This window comes from Cervus canadensis, chromosome 32 (genome assembly GCF_019320065.1).
Source record: "Cervus canadensis isolate Bull #8, Minnesota chromosome 32, ASM1932006v1, whole genome shotgun sequence".
Classification (NCBI taxonomy): domain Eukaryota; kingdom Metazoa; phylum Chordata; class Mammalia; order Artiodactyla; family Cervidae; genus Cervus; species Cervus canadensis.
The window spans coordinates 4,767,630-4,781,754 of NC_057417.1; the positions used below are offsets into that span (position 1 = coordinate 4,767,630).

The 14,125-nt window shown below is 46.5% G+C and overlaps 1 protein-coding gene across 3 annotated transcripts in view; it reads right to left on the reverse strand.

The window, feature by feature from the left end:
* Positions 1 to 7,531, reverse strand: part of CIITA (class II major histocompatibility complex transactivator) — a 56,427-nt gene extending 48,896 nt beyond the window's left edge. Inside the window, exon 1 of one of the 3 annotated variants that reach the window (XM_043456212.1) lies at positions 7,068 to 7,531. In XM_043456212.1, the coding sequence (XP_043312147.1) occupies positions 7,068 to 7,350 (283 nt within the window). In that variant the 5' untranslated portion in view covers positions 7,351 to 7,531. The remainder of the gene's footprint in view (positions 1 to 7,067) is intronic. The other 2 variants (XM_043456211.1, XM_043456210.1) reach the window with 2 other exon arrangements.
* Between the last annotated feature and the right edge of the window lie 6,594 nt (positions 7,532 to 14,125).

A 14,125-nucleotide genomic window follows, 5' to 3' on the forward strand; every position in this document is an offset into this window, starting at 1 on the left:
CTTTGGCCACCTGATACAAAGAACCAACTCATTAGAAAAGACCCTGATGCTGGGAAAGACTGAAGGCAGGAGAAGGGGATGACAGAAGATGAGATGGTTGGATGGCATCACCGACTCGATGGACATGAGTTTGAGCAAACTCGGGGAGGTAGTGAAGCACAGAGAAGCCTGGCATGCTGCAGTTCACGGGTCACAAAGAGTTGGACACAACTTAGCGACTGAACAACATCAAGGCGAATTAGGCAGGTCAGAAGGTACCTGAGAACATAGACCTGTTTGTGGGTAAATAAGTGCATTGGTTAGTAGAAAGGTGGGTGAATAAGCTGATACATAAATATATGGGCAGTCAGAGAAATGAAATATTGATAAGTCGATAGAATTAGATAGTAGTTGTAAGTTGATGAATTGATTAGTAGATATTAGTATGGTTGGTGCTTCCCGGGTAGCACTAGTTGGTAAGGAAGCCACCTGCCAATGCAGGAGATGTAGGACATGAAGGTTTGGTCCCTGGGTTGGGAAGACTCCCGGGAGGAGGGCATGGCAACCCACTCCAGTATTCTTGCCTGGAGAATCCCATGGACAGAGGAGCCTGGTGGGCTACAGTCCATGGGGTCACAAAGAGTCAGACACAACTGAAGTGACTAAGCCCACACAGTAGGCAGTTGGGTAGACCAGGAAAGTTTGAGAAAAGGTGGCTGGAGAGACCAATAATGGTAAAGTAAGGACACAGGTGAGCTGCTCAAGGTAACAACAAAGAACAGAAACCATCCCTGGCTGAGTCAGGCGCCAGACTGGGAGCCGAGCCGAATATAGAACAGGCCCCTGGTCAACCCTGGGAAAACCCATGGGGACTTGCCAACTTCCGGTTGCAGGTGTTTCTACTTCTGCAGCTCATGTGGGTGAAGGTGAAGTAAGTCTGACTGGCTGGGAAGCCACTCCAGGTGAAAAGCAAGTGGTCCTTGCCAACACATCTCCTTCCAGGTGTCAGAGGAGACTCGCTTCTCAGGGATCAGAGCAGGAACGAGGTTGGGGAGGGAAGAGGGGGAGAAAGAAGGGAGCGTGCAGCCTTCCACCTCTCTGGGTCTTGGCTCGGGCGACTCTCATCCTAAGGACCAGATGGGGAAGGAAGTGGCAGGAAGAACTTAGCAGTCTAGGGTATGTCCCTTCCTTTCCAATAAATCAGGCAACATCCAAGAAGGAGTCTTTTTTCTGTGTTTCCTAGATCAGGGTTCTCATGGGCAAAACTACCGCATTGTGAAAACACAGAGTGACAAAACAGTGAAGGAAAGCCAAAGGAAACAGTAATATGTAAAGCCACGGCAGGAGTGTCCCGTAGCCTCTGAGAAGGCTCGCCCCAAGAGCGCCGCTGCACCTCCATCCACAAACCTGAGGCCGGCTGGGTCTGACCTTGCCACCGGTCATCCTTCCATTCACTTTGAGTCTGTGGTTGCCCTGAATGCCACCCTGGAGGCTGACGAGTCTGAAGGAGCTTTCCTCCTGGCAGGAATGCGTGTGTTTTGGATGATGTCATTGAATTCTCGGAATAGCCACTCTGGATGCTAGTATCGCCTCCATTTTACAGATGGGGAAACCGAGGGATCCCAGGAAGGGATCGGCATCCTAGCCCTTGGAATCAGGGAGTCGCAGCTGGCACCGAGGCTGTCTGAGGCCACAGCCTATGTGCTTAACCAATGTGCCAGCTTGAGGATGGGAGTCACATTAACTCTCAGATGCACATAGCGGCCACATGCTCAGCACTGGAGTAGGTGTCTAGATGTGATATGGAGCCCCCAATGAGACTGCAGACTCAACTCCCTGGTTTATCCTCCCCCCGTCCAATGCAGGAGATGTAAGAGACGCAGGTTCAATCCCTGGGTCAGGAAGATCCCCTGCAGAAGGAAATGGCAACCCACTCCAGGATTCTTGCCTGGGACAGTTCCTCCAGTATAGAGGAGCCTGGCGGGCTCGTGTGGGTCCATGGGGTCGCAAAGAGTCTGACACAACCGAAACGACTAAGCACACATGCGTGAGTGACTGAGCACACCACAATATGTATGTGTCTGACATTCCTAGGGTTATCTGTCTGATGCCAAGCACTTCCTGGGATGGTTTCTCAGCTACCATCTCATTGAACCCTTGCTATGACCCTGGGAGGTTTATATCATCACTCCCGTTTTAGTGATGAAAAAACTGACAGTCAGAGTGGTTCAGACACGTGGCCGAGGACACACAATTTGTAAGCAGCAGGGCATGGCCGCAGACCTAGAGCTGTTCGGCTTCCGGCCTAGTTCTCCTTCCTTCACTGCCACGCTACCTCTGTCTTCTCTGGCCTCTGACTGTCCTCCAGGGCTTGTCACTCACTGTCCCCAGTCAAGCAGCTGAGTTCTGCCCAGACTCTTGGGACTCCTCCGAGCTTGCCAGGGGCTGGATGACATATGCTGTTCTGTGCAGCAGAGCCAACCCCCCAACGATGGGCTTCCTGCACAATTGCAGCTGAAGCATTATCAATCATATCCAAAGGTGACTTCTGAATCATCAGGCTGGTTTCAGTTTGAAGATGGTCAGCCTGCTTCGGGTAGACTTACGGTATCCCTTTGGGTTATTCAAAAGAGGCAGCCAACCAGAAAATGCAACGAGTGATCTGGGCCCATGAGATCTAATAGCCACCTCTCCCCAGGCCATGATCGAGGCAACCACTCACCTCCCTGTGCCTCAGCGTACTCATCTGTAGAGTGAGAGTAATGGTAAACACGAGCCATCCACACTCTCATCCGTCTCCCCATCCACCCGTCACCCAGCCACCTACCCACCCACCCACTCATCACCCATCCACCTGTGCACCTACCCATCAACCATTCACCTATCCTCCCCCCTACACACCCACCCACCATCCATCCATCCACCTAACCACCTACCCATCAACCATTCACCTATGCCCCCACCCACACCCCCATCCACTCATCACCCAGCCACCTACCCACCTACCCTCCCATCACCCATCCACCTATCCACTTCCCTACCCACCCACCCATCCATCCATCCATCCATCCCATCCACCTACCTGCCTATCAACCATTCACCTATGCCCCCACCCACCCATCCCCCAACCACCTACCCACCCACCACTCATCACCCAGCCACCTACGCACCTACCCTTCAACCATTCATCTACCCACCCACCCACCCATCCATCTACCTACCATCCAGTAGTCTAATATTCAACAGACACATATTGCACACCTATCCAGGCATTGTATTAAGTGTTTGGGATACATCTGTGATAAAAGCATAGATCCCTCCCCACAGGGTGCTTATTTTCCAGTGAGAGAGTCAGACAATAGGCAGCAAACAAAGGAACCTCCCTGGGGGTCCAGTGGTTAGGACTCTGTGCTCACATTGCCAAGGGCCCGGGTTCAGTCCCTGGTCGGAGAACTAAAATCCCACGAGCCCGTGCAGCTTGACTAAATAAATAATCAAACAACAAACGTAAAACAAAAGTAAAGTGTATCGAAGGTAAACACGTCAGTGTGGGGAGTGGTGCTCAGAGTGTGGAGGGGGAGTTGCAAATTTAAATAGGATGATCAGGGTAGGCCTCCCTGAGAAGGTGACATTTGAGCAAAGAGCTAAAGGATTCAAGGAGGTTGGCCCAGAGGATATCTGGAGAAAAGAGTGTTCAGATGGAAGCAACAGCATGTGCAGAGGTCCTGTGGCAGGGAGTGTGCCTGGCCTGTCCCAGGGACCCCAAGGATACCAGCATGGCTGGAGAAGATAAGACGGCAGGAGTATAGGGTGGGACCAAAGCAGGGATGAAGCCAGATCTTGAAGGGCTTCATGGGAATCGACCGGGTTTAGCTTTCCTCTGAGTGACACGAGAAGCCAGTATGGGGCAGCAGAGGGTGAAGATCACGATAGGGTTGTAGAGAGAGTTACAAAAACTTCACACTCTGATTTCCTTTTCTGAAGCCCCGTTGAAACTCAAAGTCAGTGCCCTTTATTTATACAAACCATACACTTCTCCTCCCCCTGTTCTCCTTGTCCCCGTCGGAAGACTGCTCCCTTCCCGTGCCCCCTAGCTGCATCCCTGCCCGTAGTCCTTACAGCTGGAGTCTCACAGGCCTGGGAAGAGCTGGCCTGGAACAGGATGGCGGGGAGCAAAAACGGTAAGGAAGCAATTTATCCTTCCTTGTCTCCCAGCCTCCTGAAGACCGCACGGAGCTCAGTTCCCTTTCTAGAGTCACACGGCATCAGAAATAAATATATTACACCCCCTGGGAGGAAACGGAGTTTAATAACAGGAACCAGCGAGAGGGAGGGGCAGAGGTGTGGGCAGCCAGCGGAGTGGAGGAAGCTGCCGTTTGCAGGGGGTGTGTCAAGGAGAGAGGAAGGCCTTGACATCCACAGAAGTTGGCATCTGCACCTACATCAAGACTGCATAGCCTATGTGTGTTCTGTTCAGTTTCTTTCATCTGCATCTTACAGTTTTCAGAGTACAGGTCTTTTGCCTCCTTCATAGGTTTATTCCCGGGTATTTTATTCATTTTCATGTGATGGTAAATAGGACTGTTCCTTTCATTTCTCTTTCTGATCTTTCATTGTAGAGAAATGCAACAGGTTTCTGTGTGTTAATTCTGTAACCTGCAACTTTGCCAAATTCATTGATGAGCTCTAGTAGTTTTTTGGTAGCATCTTTAGAAGTGAAATGTACACGCTGCTGTATTTAAAATAGATAACGGACAAGGAAATCAACCCTGGATATTCCTTGAAAGGACGCTGCTGAAGCAGAAGCTCCAATACTTTGGCACCCTGATGCAAAGAGCCGACTCTTTGGAAAAGACCCTGATGCTGGGAAAGATTGAAGTAAAAGAAGAGGGCGGCAGAGGATGAGATAACTGTTAGATAGCATCACTGACTCAATGGACAAGGATTTGCACAGATTCCAGGAGATAGTGGAGGACAGAGGAGCCTGGTGTGCTGCAGTTCAAGGGGATGCAAAGAGTCAGACGTGACTTAGCAACAACAAGAACAACCTACAAGGACCTACTGTATGCCACAGGGAACTCTGCCCAATATTATGCAACAACTTAAGTGGGAAAGAAATCTGAAGAAAGAGTTCAGTTCAGTTCAGTTCAGTTCAGTTGCTCAGTTGTGTCCGACTCTTTGCAACCCCATGAATCGCCGCACGCCAGGCCTCCCTGTCCATCACCAACTCCCAGAGTCTACCCAGACCTATGTCCATCAAGTTGGTGATGCCATCCAGCCATCTCATCCTCTGTCATCCCCTTACATGTATATGTATCCCCAAGTCACTTTGCTGTATGCCTGAAGCTAACACAATATTATAAAGCAACTATACTCCAATATAAAATAAAAAAGTTTTAAAAATGACCCCATAGGTGGCTTGCACTCCCATTAAGAAATCAGGGAGGTTATTCAGGTGACAGAGATGTCCCAGCCCCCCTGGGGTCTTTTAGGAGGGGGAGAGTAAATTATGTGTCCGAGGAACAGACAGAGATGATCTGGGTGAAAATTCGCCCAGGAAGACAGCCCACCCCTTGTAAATATGTATCTTGGCAGAAGAGTTGGAGAAATGCCTACACTGCCCTGGAGCCCATGGCAAAATCCTCAAGAGGCTGTATAGCCCTTAAGACCAGACTGAGCCAAAAGTGTGTCTGCTTTCAAATCCAGCCTCAACACTTCCTGCTTGGGGACCGGAGTTGGTCACCTCTGGGCAATCTCTGTCTTTTCTCCCTGTGTAATATAAGGCTGTAGATCATTAAAGGGTTAGGGTGGATGTGAGAAAACCCGCTGGCTTAGGTGTGCCTGGCAAGCAACTAAATACTCAGTAAATGTGAATTGTGATTATATCAAGTTTCAAGTTACTCCAAAGCCTTAAAAGGACCAAGGACGAAAATGTATGACACCAGCTCATAAAATTGGGAAAGCACAGGTTTATGTAAAGGAGGCTGAAAAGTAAGTGTCTCTAGGAAGAATGTTTAGTGGGAATTCCCTGGTGGTCCAGTGGTTAGGACTCCACGCTTTCACAGCCCGGTCAGGGTTGGGGGGCGGCCTGGGTTTAACACACCAGGTTGGGGGAACTAAGATCCCGCGAGCTGCGTGGCAAGTCCAAAACTAAAAATTAAGAAGACTTTTGTTTGCAACAAAGTGAGAAGCTTCTTGCAAGTGGGAAGGAAGATCAAAAATGTTTGAGGAGCTAAGGATGCGAGTGGAAATGGTATGGCATAGGCTTTTTTCCCGCTTTAAGATGCATCAGGAGTTAGCAGTACCCTTTAAAAACAAGACACTCTCTCCCTCCAACCTGGTTGCTCTTCTGTCTCTCTCTCTCTCCCCTCTTTCTCTTTCTTCCTCCATCTCTCTCTTCTTTCCTCCCATCCTTCCTCCCTTCCTCCATCCTTCTGTCTACTTCCCTCTCTTTCTCTCCTGTCCCTCCTTCCCTTTCTCTCCCTCCCTGTCTTTCAGCTTCCCTCTCTCTCCATGACCCGGACGCACACACAGGCACGTGCACGCACATGCACGCACACACGCCCACACAAACCTGCACCAGTGCTTACACACATGCTCACATGCACATGTGCACACACAGTGATCTCTGCTCTCCAGCTCTTCAGCCCTTCCTCTCTGTGGCAACCTATGTCTTCAGCTTTGAGATACACTGATTGTGCCGGCATCCGTCTTGCCCACTTGCAGGCAGTGGCTGCTTTGTCCATCTGTGCCCTTCACCAGTGCCTTGCGCGTGCCTAAGGTACCCAGGCAGCTCAGAGAGCGCACCCAGTGGGCATTTGGCTGCGTGCCTCCAGGACGGTTTACTTTTAAGCAGAGTGGGAAGCACGCTGTTCTGCCCATGCTCTCGGCATCCCAGCCTGAGCTCTCTAAGCACTAGCTGCTCCTGTCAGCTCAACCAGAGACCCTGATTCCTGTCCACTCTGCCTTCTCAGCTTGGGACAGAGACAAACATGAGGACCTCCCTTTCAGAGATTAGAAGGAAAAGCCCGGAGCTGCTGACAGCCAGGCATGGCTTCATGAGAAAAAAGGGATGGATGGCAACTTACCACCAGGGTCCTTGTAGCTGGGGTCCCTCTCGGCTGTGGGGGCCTGCAGCCCGCTCCAGATCCACCCCAAGAGGGCCAAGTCTGGGTCTCCTTTCTCCAGCAGGGTCAAGGAGATCTTCCTGGCCAGAGCCTCACCATCAGACTCATGGAGCAGGGCATAGTGGTACTCCCTGGAGAGGAGCTCTTCTGCCAGCAGGTTATCCAGAAGCGCCTGCACTTGGCTCGGCCGATGGCTAGAGAGCAACATCCGGACCTGAGTCAGGATGGTCTGGAAGTGATTCATGGTAGCGCTCAGATGCAGGGCAGCTCCCCTGGGCCAGCGCCTGGTATCTCTGCTCACCCAGCCTGTAGCATCCAAAACGTGAAGTGAAAATCAGGATGGGGGAACCTCTGCAGCTTATTCCTGCTAAGGAGGATTTCCTCATTTGCACGTTAGGCTGGGGTTGCCTGATGAATTGATGGAAGTGGGTTCTGGTCTTGATTTAAACCCATAGCTATGCGCATACCATGTGTGTGTGTATGCCAAAGAAGCTCACGGCTTTGTGGATTCCTTTAGACCCAATCCAGTATTTACTAAGAGGAACAAGGCTTGCCTCTTTGAGGACCTATAAGGTGATAGGCTTTCTCGGATGTTGCATCATAACAAGAAGGCACTGGGGCATAGCAATTAAGCAGTTGGGTTTGGAGCCAGTCTGCTGGGTTCAAATCCCCAATTACTTGGTATTTGCAAGTTACTTAGCCTCTCCTTGCCTCCATTTCTCCATCTGAAAATGATACCAAGTCCAAGCTCACTCTGCTCATGGCAGGACAGGCCAGCGAATCCAAGAGGCGAGGTATTGAGGCAAGGAATAAATAAGGCTTTATTCCGAAAGCCTGATGGAGAAGATGGCAGACTAACGACTCAAAATAACCATCTTGTCCCGGTCTGGATGCCAGGGAGTTTTATGTATCAGAGATGGCAGGGAGGTGAGGAAACAAAGTAAAGAGGCCATTTAATCTTATAAGTATCTCCCAGAAGGGCAAGCCTCAGGCAGGAAGATGTGTTAATTTTTTCCTTCCTGCCATCTACAGGTGGACAGGGTTCTGAACAAAGGCATTTTAGTTTAACAGGCAGAGGGACAGGATTCTCTGAGGCAGGCCATTATGTGTCATTATGATAACAAAAGCAGCTAAAGAGATCTTGCATGGAAAAGTCAAAATTGACTCTTCCCTGTTACAAAAAACATGGAGTGATAATAATAGTATTTACATCTTAGAGTTGTAGGGGGGAATAAGTGAGATAACGCCTAGAGAGTACCTAGCACATCGTCCACAACTTGATAATAATTCAATAAATTTGAATTTGATAAATATGAACCATTATGATTATTGATTAATCATGTAAACAGTTGTGTCACCTTGGGCTCAGCCTCATTAAACCTCAGTCCCTTCCTCTGAAAAATCTCCCGGTAAAAGTAATTCAATCTCATCAAGTTTTCTTGAGGATTAAAAGAGATAGTATGTATAAGGGGCTTAGTGCTGATCCTAATGAGCACTTCATGAAAATTGACTATATTCTAATATTATCCCCAATTAATAACAAGGAAAGCAAGCTTTGCATACAAGCCAGTCTATTGTAGGATTCTACCCTGAAAAACCTCAACCCACGCTTTCTTATATCATAGCTGATTGCTCTTCTAGAAACACACTGTGACTTTGTTTCCTTTCCTGGTCTCATTTTACCATCTCTCAGATGGGACCATTTGCATTGTTCATTTCAATGAGACAAATAGGGATTTCCACTTCCAGTATGGGTAAGAGTTCCTATCTGACCAACACTAGCACAATGACAACTATAAACTCTGATGGTGGGAGGCAGAGGAAAGTATAAAAAACAACTACCTGAAGGCCCCGGGGAGCATTCAGAGCAGGCAGACCCCGGACAGGAGTTAATATGTGGAAGACAAGAATATCAGTGGTGAATTCCCAGCTCATGAGTTTAGCTCAAGGAGGTCTCAGTTTGTGCTCTGCGGGCAAGTAAAATTCTGTTTGGAAAAAAAAAAGTTTTACTGCCCCGAATAACCAGAGGACAAAATTTGAGATAACAATAGTTGCTAGAAAGTGGGAGTAGACATTCCAAGAAGGAGAGAGATAGAGAGAAGCTGCTCCAAATTCTGGGTATAAACTGTCCAAATGTGTGGTTGACCTCTGAACCCTGCATTCACGGCTCATTCAAGTTCTTGTTCATTCATGCATTCACGGGTGACTCCAAACAGCTCAACTAAGGCTAAAGGAACTGGGCTGAAACTTGAGTTGTAACCTACCATGGGGGTTGTGTTGAGGGCGGGAGAGATAGGAGCCTGCTGAAACAGCAGCAACAACAAAATTAACCCTGTTCAGATTATAACGCAATCCAGAGTGTTTACTGTAGGGTACGCAGTTAGAGAAGGCGAGGTTCAGGAAAAGAACGAGAGCAGCACTTTACAGGAACAGATCACCTTTAATGAGGCAAGAAGGGGCAGCAGTCAGATTAGTGAGCTGCTGCCCTAACCCGGGAAAAGAGCAAGTATATACAGGCATATACGTGGAAATCTACTGTCTTAAGGGGGCCTGTTCTTCTCCAAGGTTGTTCGGAGTAGTTATCTCTTAAACGGCTGGGGCAAGGAATTCTGGAGATCAGCCAAAGGGTGGGACTGGCTGGGACTGGGTGTAATCAACCTTAATGTCCATTTTTCTTCTTCAGGTGAGAGAGTTCTTTGTTTTGCATAGAATGGTGGGGAGGACCCAGAGGGGAGTTTTAACTCCAGGCTATTTTGAGCTGTGTAACTTTCCTTCATTTACCACATATTGTGATGGGCTGTACATATCCAAAATTACCTGACTATAAAGGGATAGGAAAAAGGGACCCATTCTCAGGAGAAAAGGACAATCAATGGAAATTGACCCCCAGATGACCCAGATGTTGAAATTAGCAGACAAGGATTTTTAAAAAATCTTTTTATTTTTACTTTTAAAAATCTTTCTATTTTTCAAGTCTTTACTGACTTTGGTACAATATTGCTTCTGTTTTATGTTTTGGTTTTTTGGGCCCCAAGGCATGTGGTTTTTTGGGCCCTGAGGCATTGCTCCCTGACCAGGGATTGAATTTGTACCCCATGCATTGAAAGGCGGTATCTTAAACCACTGGGCTGCGAGGGAAGTCCTAAGACAAGGATTTGTTAAAGCAATGACTCTAACCATGAATGAAATAGACATAAAGGGTGCCAAGGAAAACATGCTCATGAAAATAAAAAAACAGAAACTTTCGGCAGAAAAACAGAAACTACTGAAAATTACCAAATGGAAATGATCAAAGTGAAAATTACAATGTATGAAAATTTAAAAGTCTTTGGATTGGATTAATGGCAAAAAGGGGATAACAGAAGAAACCTTAAACTGTCACAATAGAGATTATTTGATCTGAAGAACAGAGAGAAAAAGATTGAAAAAGAAAAGAGCTTCAAGGATCTGTGGGACAGTGTCAAAAGGTCCAACCTATACATACTTAGAATGACAGAAGAAGTGAGAGAATGGGGTAGAAAAAAGTTTGAAGAAATAAAGCCCCACATTTCTCACTTTGGTGAAAAATAAACAGCATGAAAACCATGAAGCTCAGCAAGACAAATACAAGGAAATCCACACGTAGGCACATCATAGTCAAACAACTGAAAACTGAAGATAAGGAGAAATCTGTGAAAGGAGCCAGATCAAAAGAACACATTACAGGGACTTCCCTGGTGGCCCAGCGGTTAAGACTCTATACTGCCAATGCAGGGGGTGCAGGTTTAATCCCTGATCAGGGATCTAAGATCCCACATGCCACACAGCACAGCCAAAAGATAAAAAAACAAAACAAGAACACATTACAGGAGGCACATGAATCATCACTGACTTCTCAATAGACATTATGGACACCAGAAGACAGTGGAACAGTATATTGGAAGAACTGAAAAGAAAAAAATGGTCAACCCAGATTTCTAAATACAGTGAAACTATCCCTTAAGTATGTGGGAAAAATAGATATTTTTAGACTTAAAAAACGAAAAAAGGGTGTTGCAGTAGTCCTGCATTTTAAGAAATGCTAAAATAAGTTCTTTAGATGGAAGGAAAATGATACCAGTTAGAAACTCAGTTAGATACCAGTTGGGAAGAACTGAAGAGTGTCAGAAATAATAATCTTTATGTAAGTTCTTTAGATGGAAGGAAAATGATACCAGTTAGAAACTCAGTTACATACCAGGTGGGAAGAACTAAAGAGTGTCAGAAATAATAATCTTTAGGTAAGTATAAACGTTTTTTAATTTATTTTTTAAAAATTTATTTATTTGGCTGTGCTAGATCTTATTTGTGGCACACAGGATCTTTTAGTTGCAACACATGGTTCCCTGACCAGGGATTGAATCCTGGGTCCCCTGCATTGGGAGTACAGAGTCTTAGCCACTGGACCGCCAGGGAAGTCCTGAAAGATTGTTTGTTTGTTTCTCTTAATTTATTTAAAAACATAACTGCTTAAAGCAAAAGGTATGGTATTATCTTGTGATTTTTAAATACATGTAGATATAATACATATGATGGATACAACATAAAGGATGGTGTAGCATAAAGCATGATTATTGGACCCATATGGTGGCAATCTGTACTTTATATTAAGTGGTATAATGTTTCCTTTGTGTTGGTTAAGAGAGTGGAAAATATATATTAAAAGCCTTTGAGGGGCTTCCCTGGTGGCTCAGTGGTAAAGAATCCACCTGCCAATGCAGGAGTCACAGGTTCGATCCCTGACCCGGGAGGATCCCACATGCTGAAGAGCCTCTAAGCCCATGTGCCACAACTATTAGCTTGTGCCCTAGAGTCTGGGAGCCACAGCTACTGAGCCCTCAGGCTCTAGAGTCCATGCTCTGCAACAGGAGAGGCCACCGCAATGAGAGACCCGAGCACCACAACTGGAGAAAAGCCTGTGCAGCAATGAAAATTCAGCTCAGCCAAAATTAAATAAATAAAATTAAAAAAAAAATCCAAAGTGTCTCTTAAAAAATAGCCCTCGAAGAACCACTAAAACATATCGCAAAAAGGCATAAGCTAAACAGCAATTTGAATTACTACAGAATTTTAAAAGAGATAGACTCAACCCTGGGCTTGAATAAGCAGTCCAACAAGACTATGACATTATAAATGTTATGTATAAAGGCCGAGAGGTAGAAGATAGAAACTCTAAAGCTCTTCTTACCTAACAAAGTATACTTTGCAGCAAACAGAGATGTAGAGGTAAATACCCTCTGGGCAACTAATTATCAATTAAGATGATCAAAATTGCATACTTTTTAGGCCTTCAAGCATAATTCACAGGGCAAATCAATAATTTTTGCAGGCTGGGTATTTTGTACTTCTTTGTACAAATTGAATACTGAAGTGAAGTGAAGTGTTAGTGCTCAGTTGTGTCCGATTCTTTTCAACCTCAAGGACTATAGCCCACCAGGCTCCCCTGTTCATGGAGTTCTCCAGGCAAGGATACTGGAGTGGGTTGCCATTTCCTTCTCCAGGGGATCTTCCTGACCCAGGGATGGAACCTGGATCTCCTGCATTGCAGATTCTTTACTGTCTGAGCCAGCAGGGAAGCCCAAAAATTTAATATTGAGTTGGCCAAAAAGTCGGTTCAGGTCTTTCCATAAAGTATAACAGAAAAACTCGAACGAACTTTTTGACCAACCCTATACTTATAAAAATAATTCTACAACCACAAAACAAAGTTTTACAGCTTTACACAGGTCTTCCCCATGACAAGAGAATGACGAGATACCTGTACAAAAGTTTTCAACTTCATCAGAACTAACTTTGTGATGCAGAGCAGTGTCTGCTTTACTGTAGTTAGGGAGAAAGAGGAAACTTTGACCCCCACTTCCGCTTTCTTTCTGAAATTTCTCTTCCCAGCAGTTGGAAGACCACAGTGTTTCTTGGACAAGGTGGTGGTTATTGCTATTCAGTTGCTAGTCATGACCCCATAGATTACAGCATGCCAGGCTCCCCTGTCCTCCACTATTTTTTGCTCAAATTGATTTGAGTTTGCTCAAATTCATGTCCATTGAGTTGGTGATGCTATGTAACCATCTTATCCTCTGCTGCCCTCTTCTCCTCCTGCCCTCAATCTTCCCCAGCATCAGGGTCTTTTCCAGTGGGTCAGCTCTTTGCATCAGGTGACCAAAGTATCAGAGCTTCAGCTTCAGCATCAATGTTTCCAATGAATATTCAGGGTTGATTTCCATTAGGACTGACTGGTTTGATTTCCTCACAGTCCAAGGGGTTCTCAAGCGTCTTCTCTAACACCACAGTTCGAAAGCATCAATTCTTTGGACAAGATGGTAATGCCCATCAGTTATCCCTGAGAGAAAAAGAGGAGGTCTGAGAACTTCAAACTTATTAGTTAGAAAAGAAGGCTGGGGGTGGGGGGCAAAAGAGAATTTTAACAGAAGGAAGAGTTGGTGTGTAATCATCAGCCATGGTTGTGGAGAAGATGGCAGGTGGGTCAGTTGCTGTGGGGAATAAGGAAACCATGTTCGTAAGTACCTCACCTCTGAGACACCTGAGAGAGAGCACCGGGCCTGAGAATCCATCCCCACGAGTCCAAGATGGAGAGGAGAAGCAGGCCATGAGTCTCCATCAAACACCCCGAGATGGGGATCAAGAGCAGGCCATGAGACTCCATCTAACACCCCAAGGTGGGGGTAATGGCTGATTAAACTGCAACCACTGGGGGCACAGAACCAGGAAGTAGAGCAGCTTTTCCTAGCCCTTTCCAAGGCTACCTTCCTCTTTCCTGCCAACCCAGTCTAGTACCGCGTCACATGCTTAGTCAGGAAAACCTGAATGCCAGCTTCCACCTGGTCCCTGACTCACTGTGCCACCACAGGCAATTTATTTCCTCTCTCTGGCCCACTGTTTCATCACATGTGAAACATAGGTCAGATTATACCATCCCTGGAACTTCTTTCATTTCTGTAACGCTACTGTTTTCAGGTAGGTGTTAGCTTGCTGCAGAAGCCGCT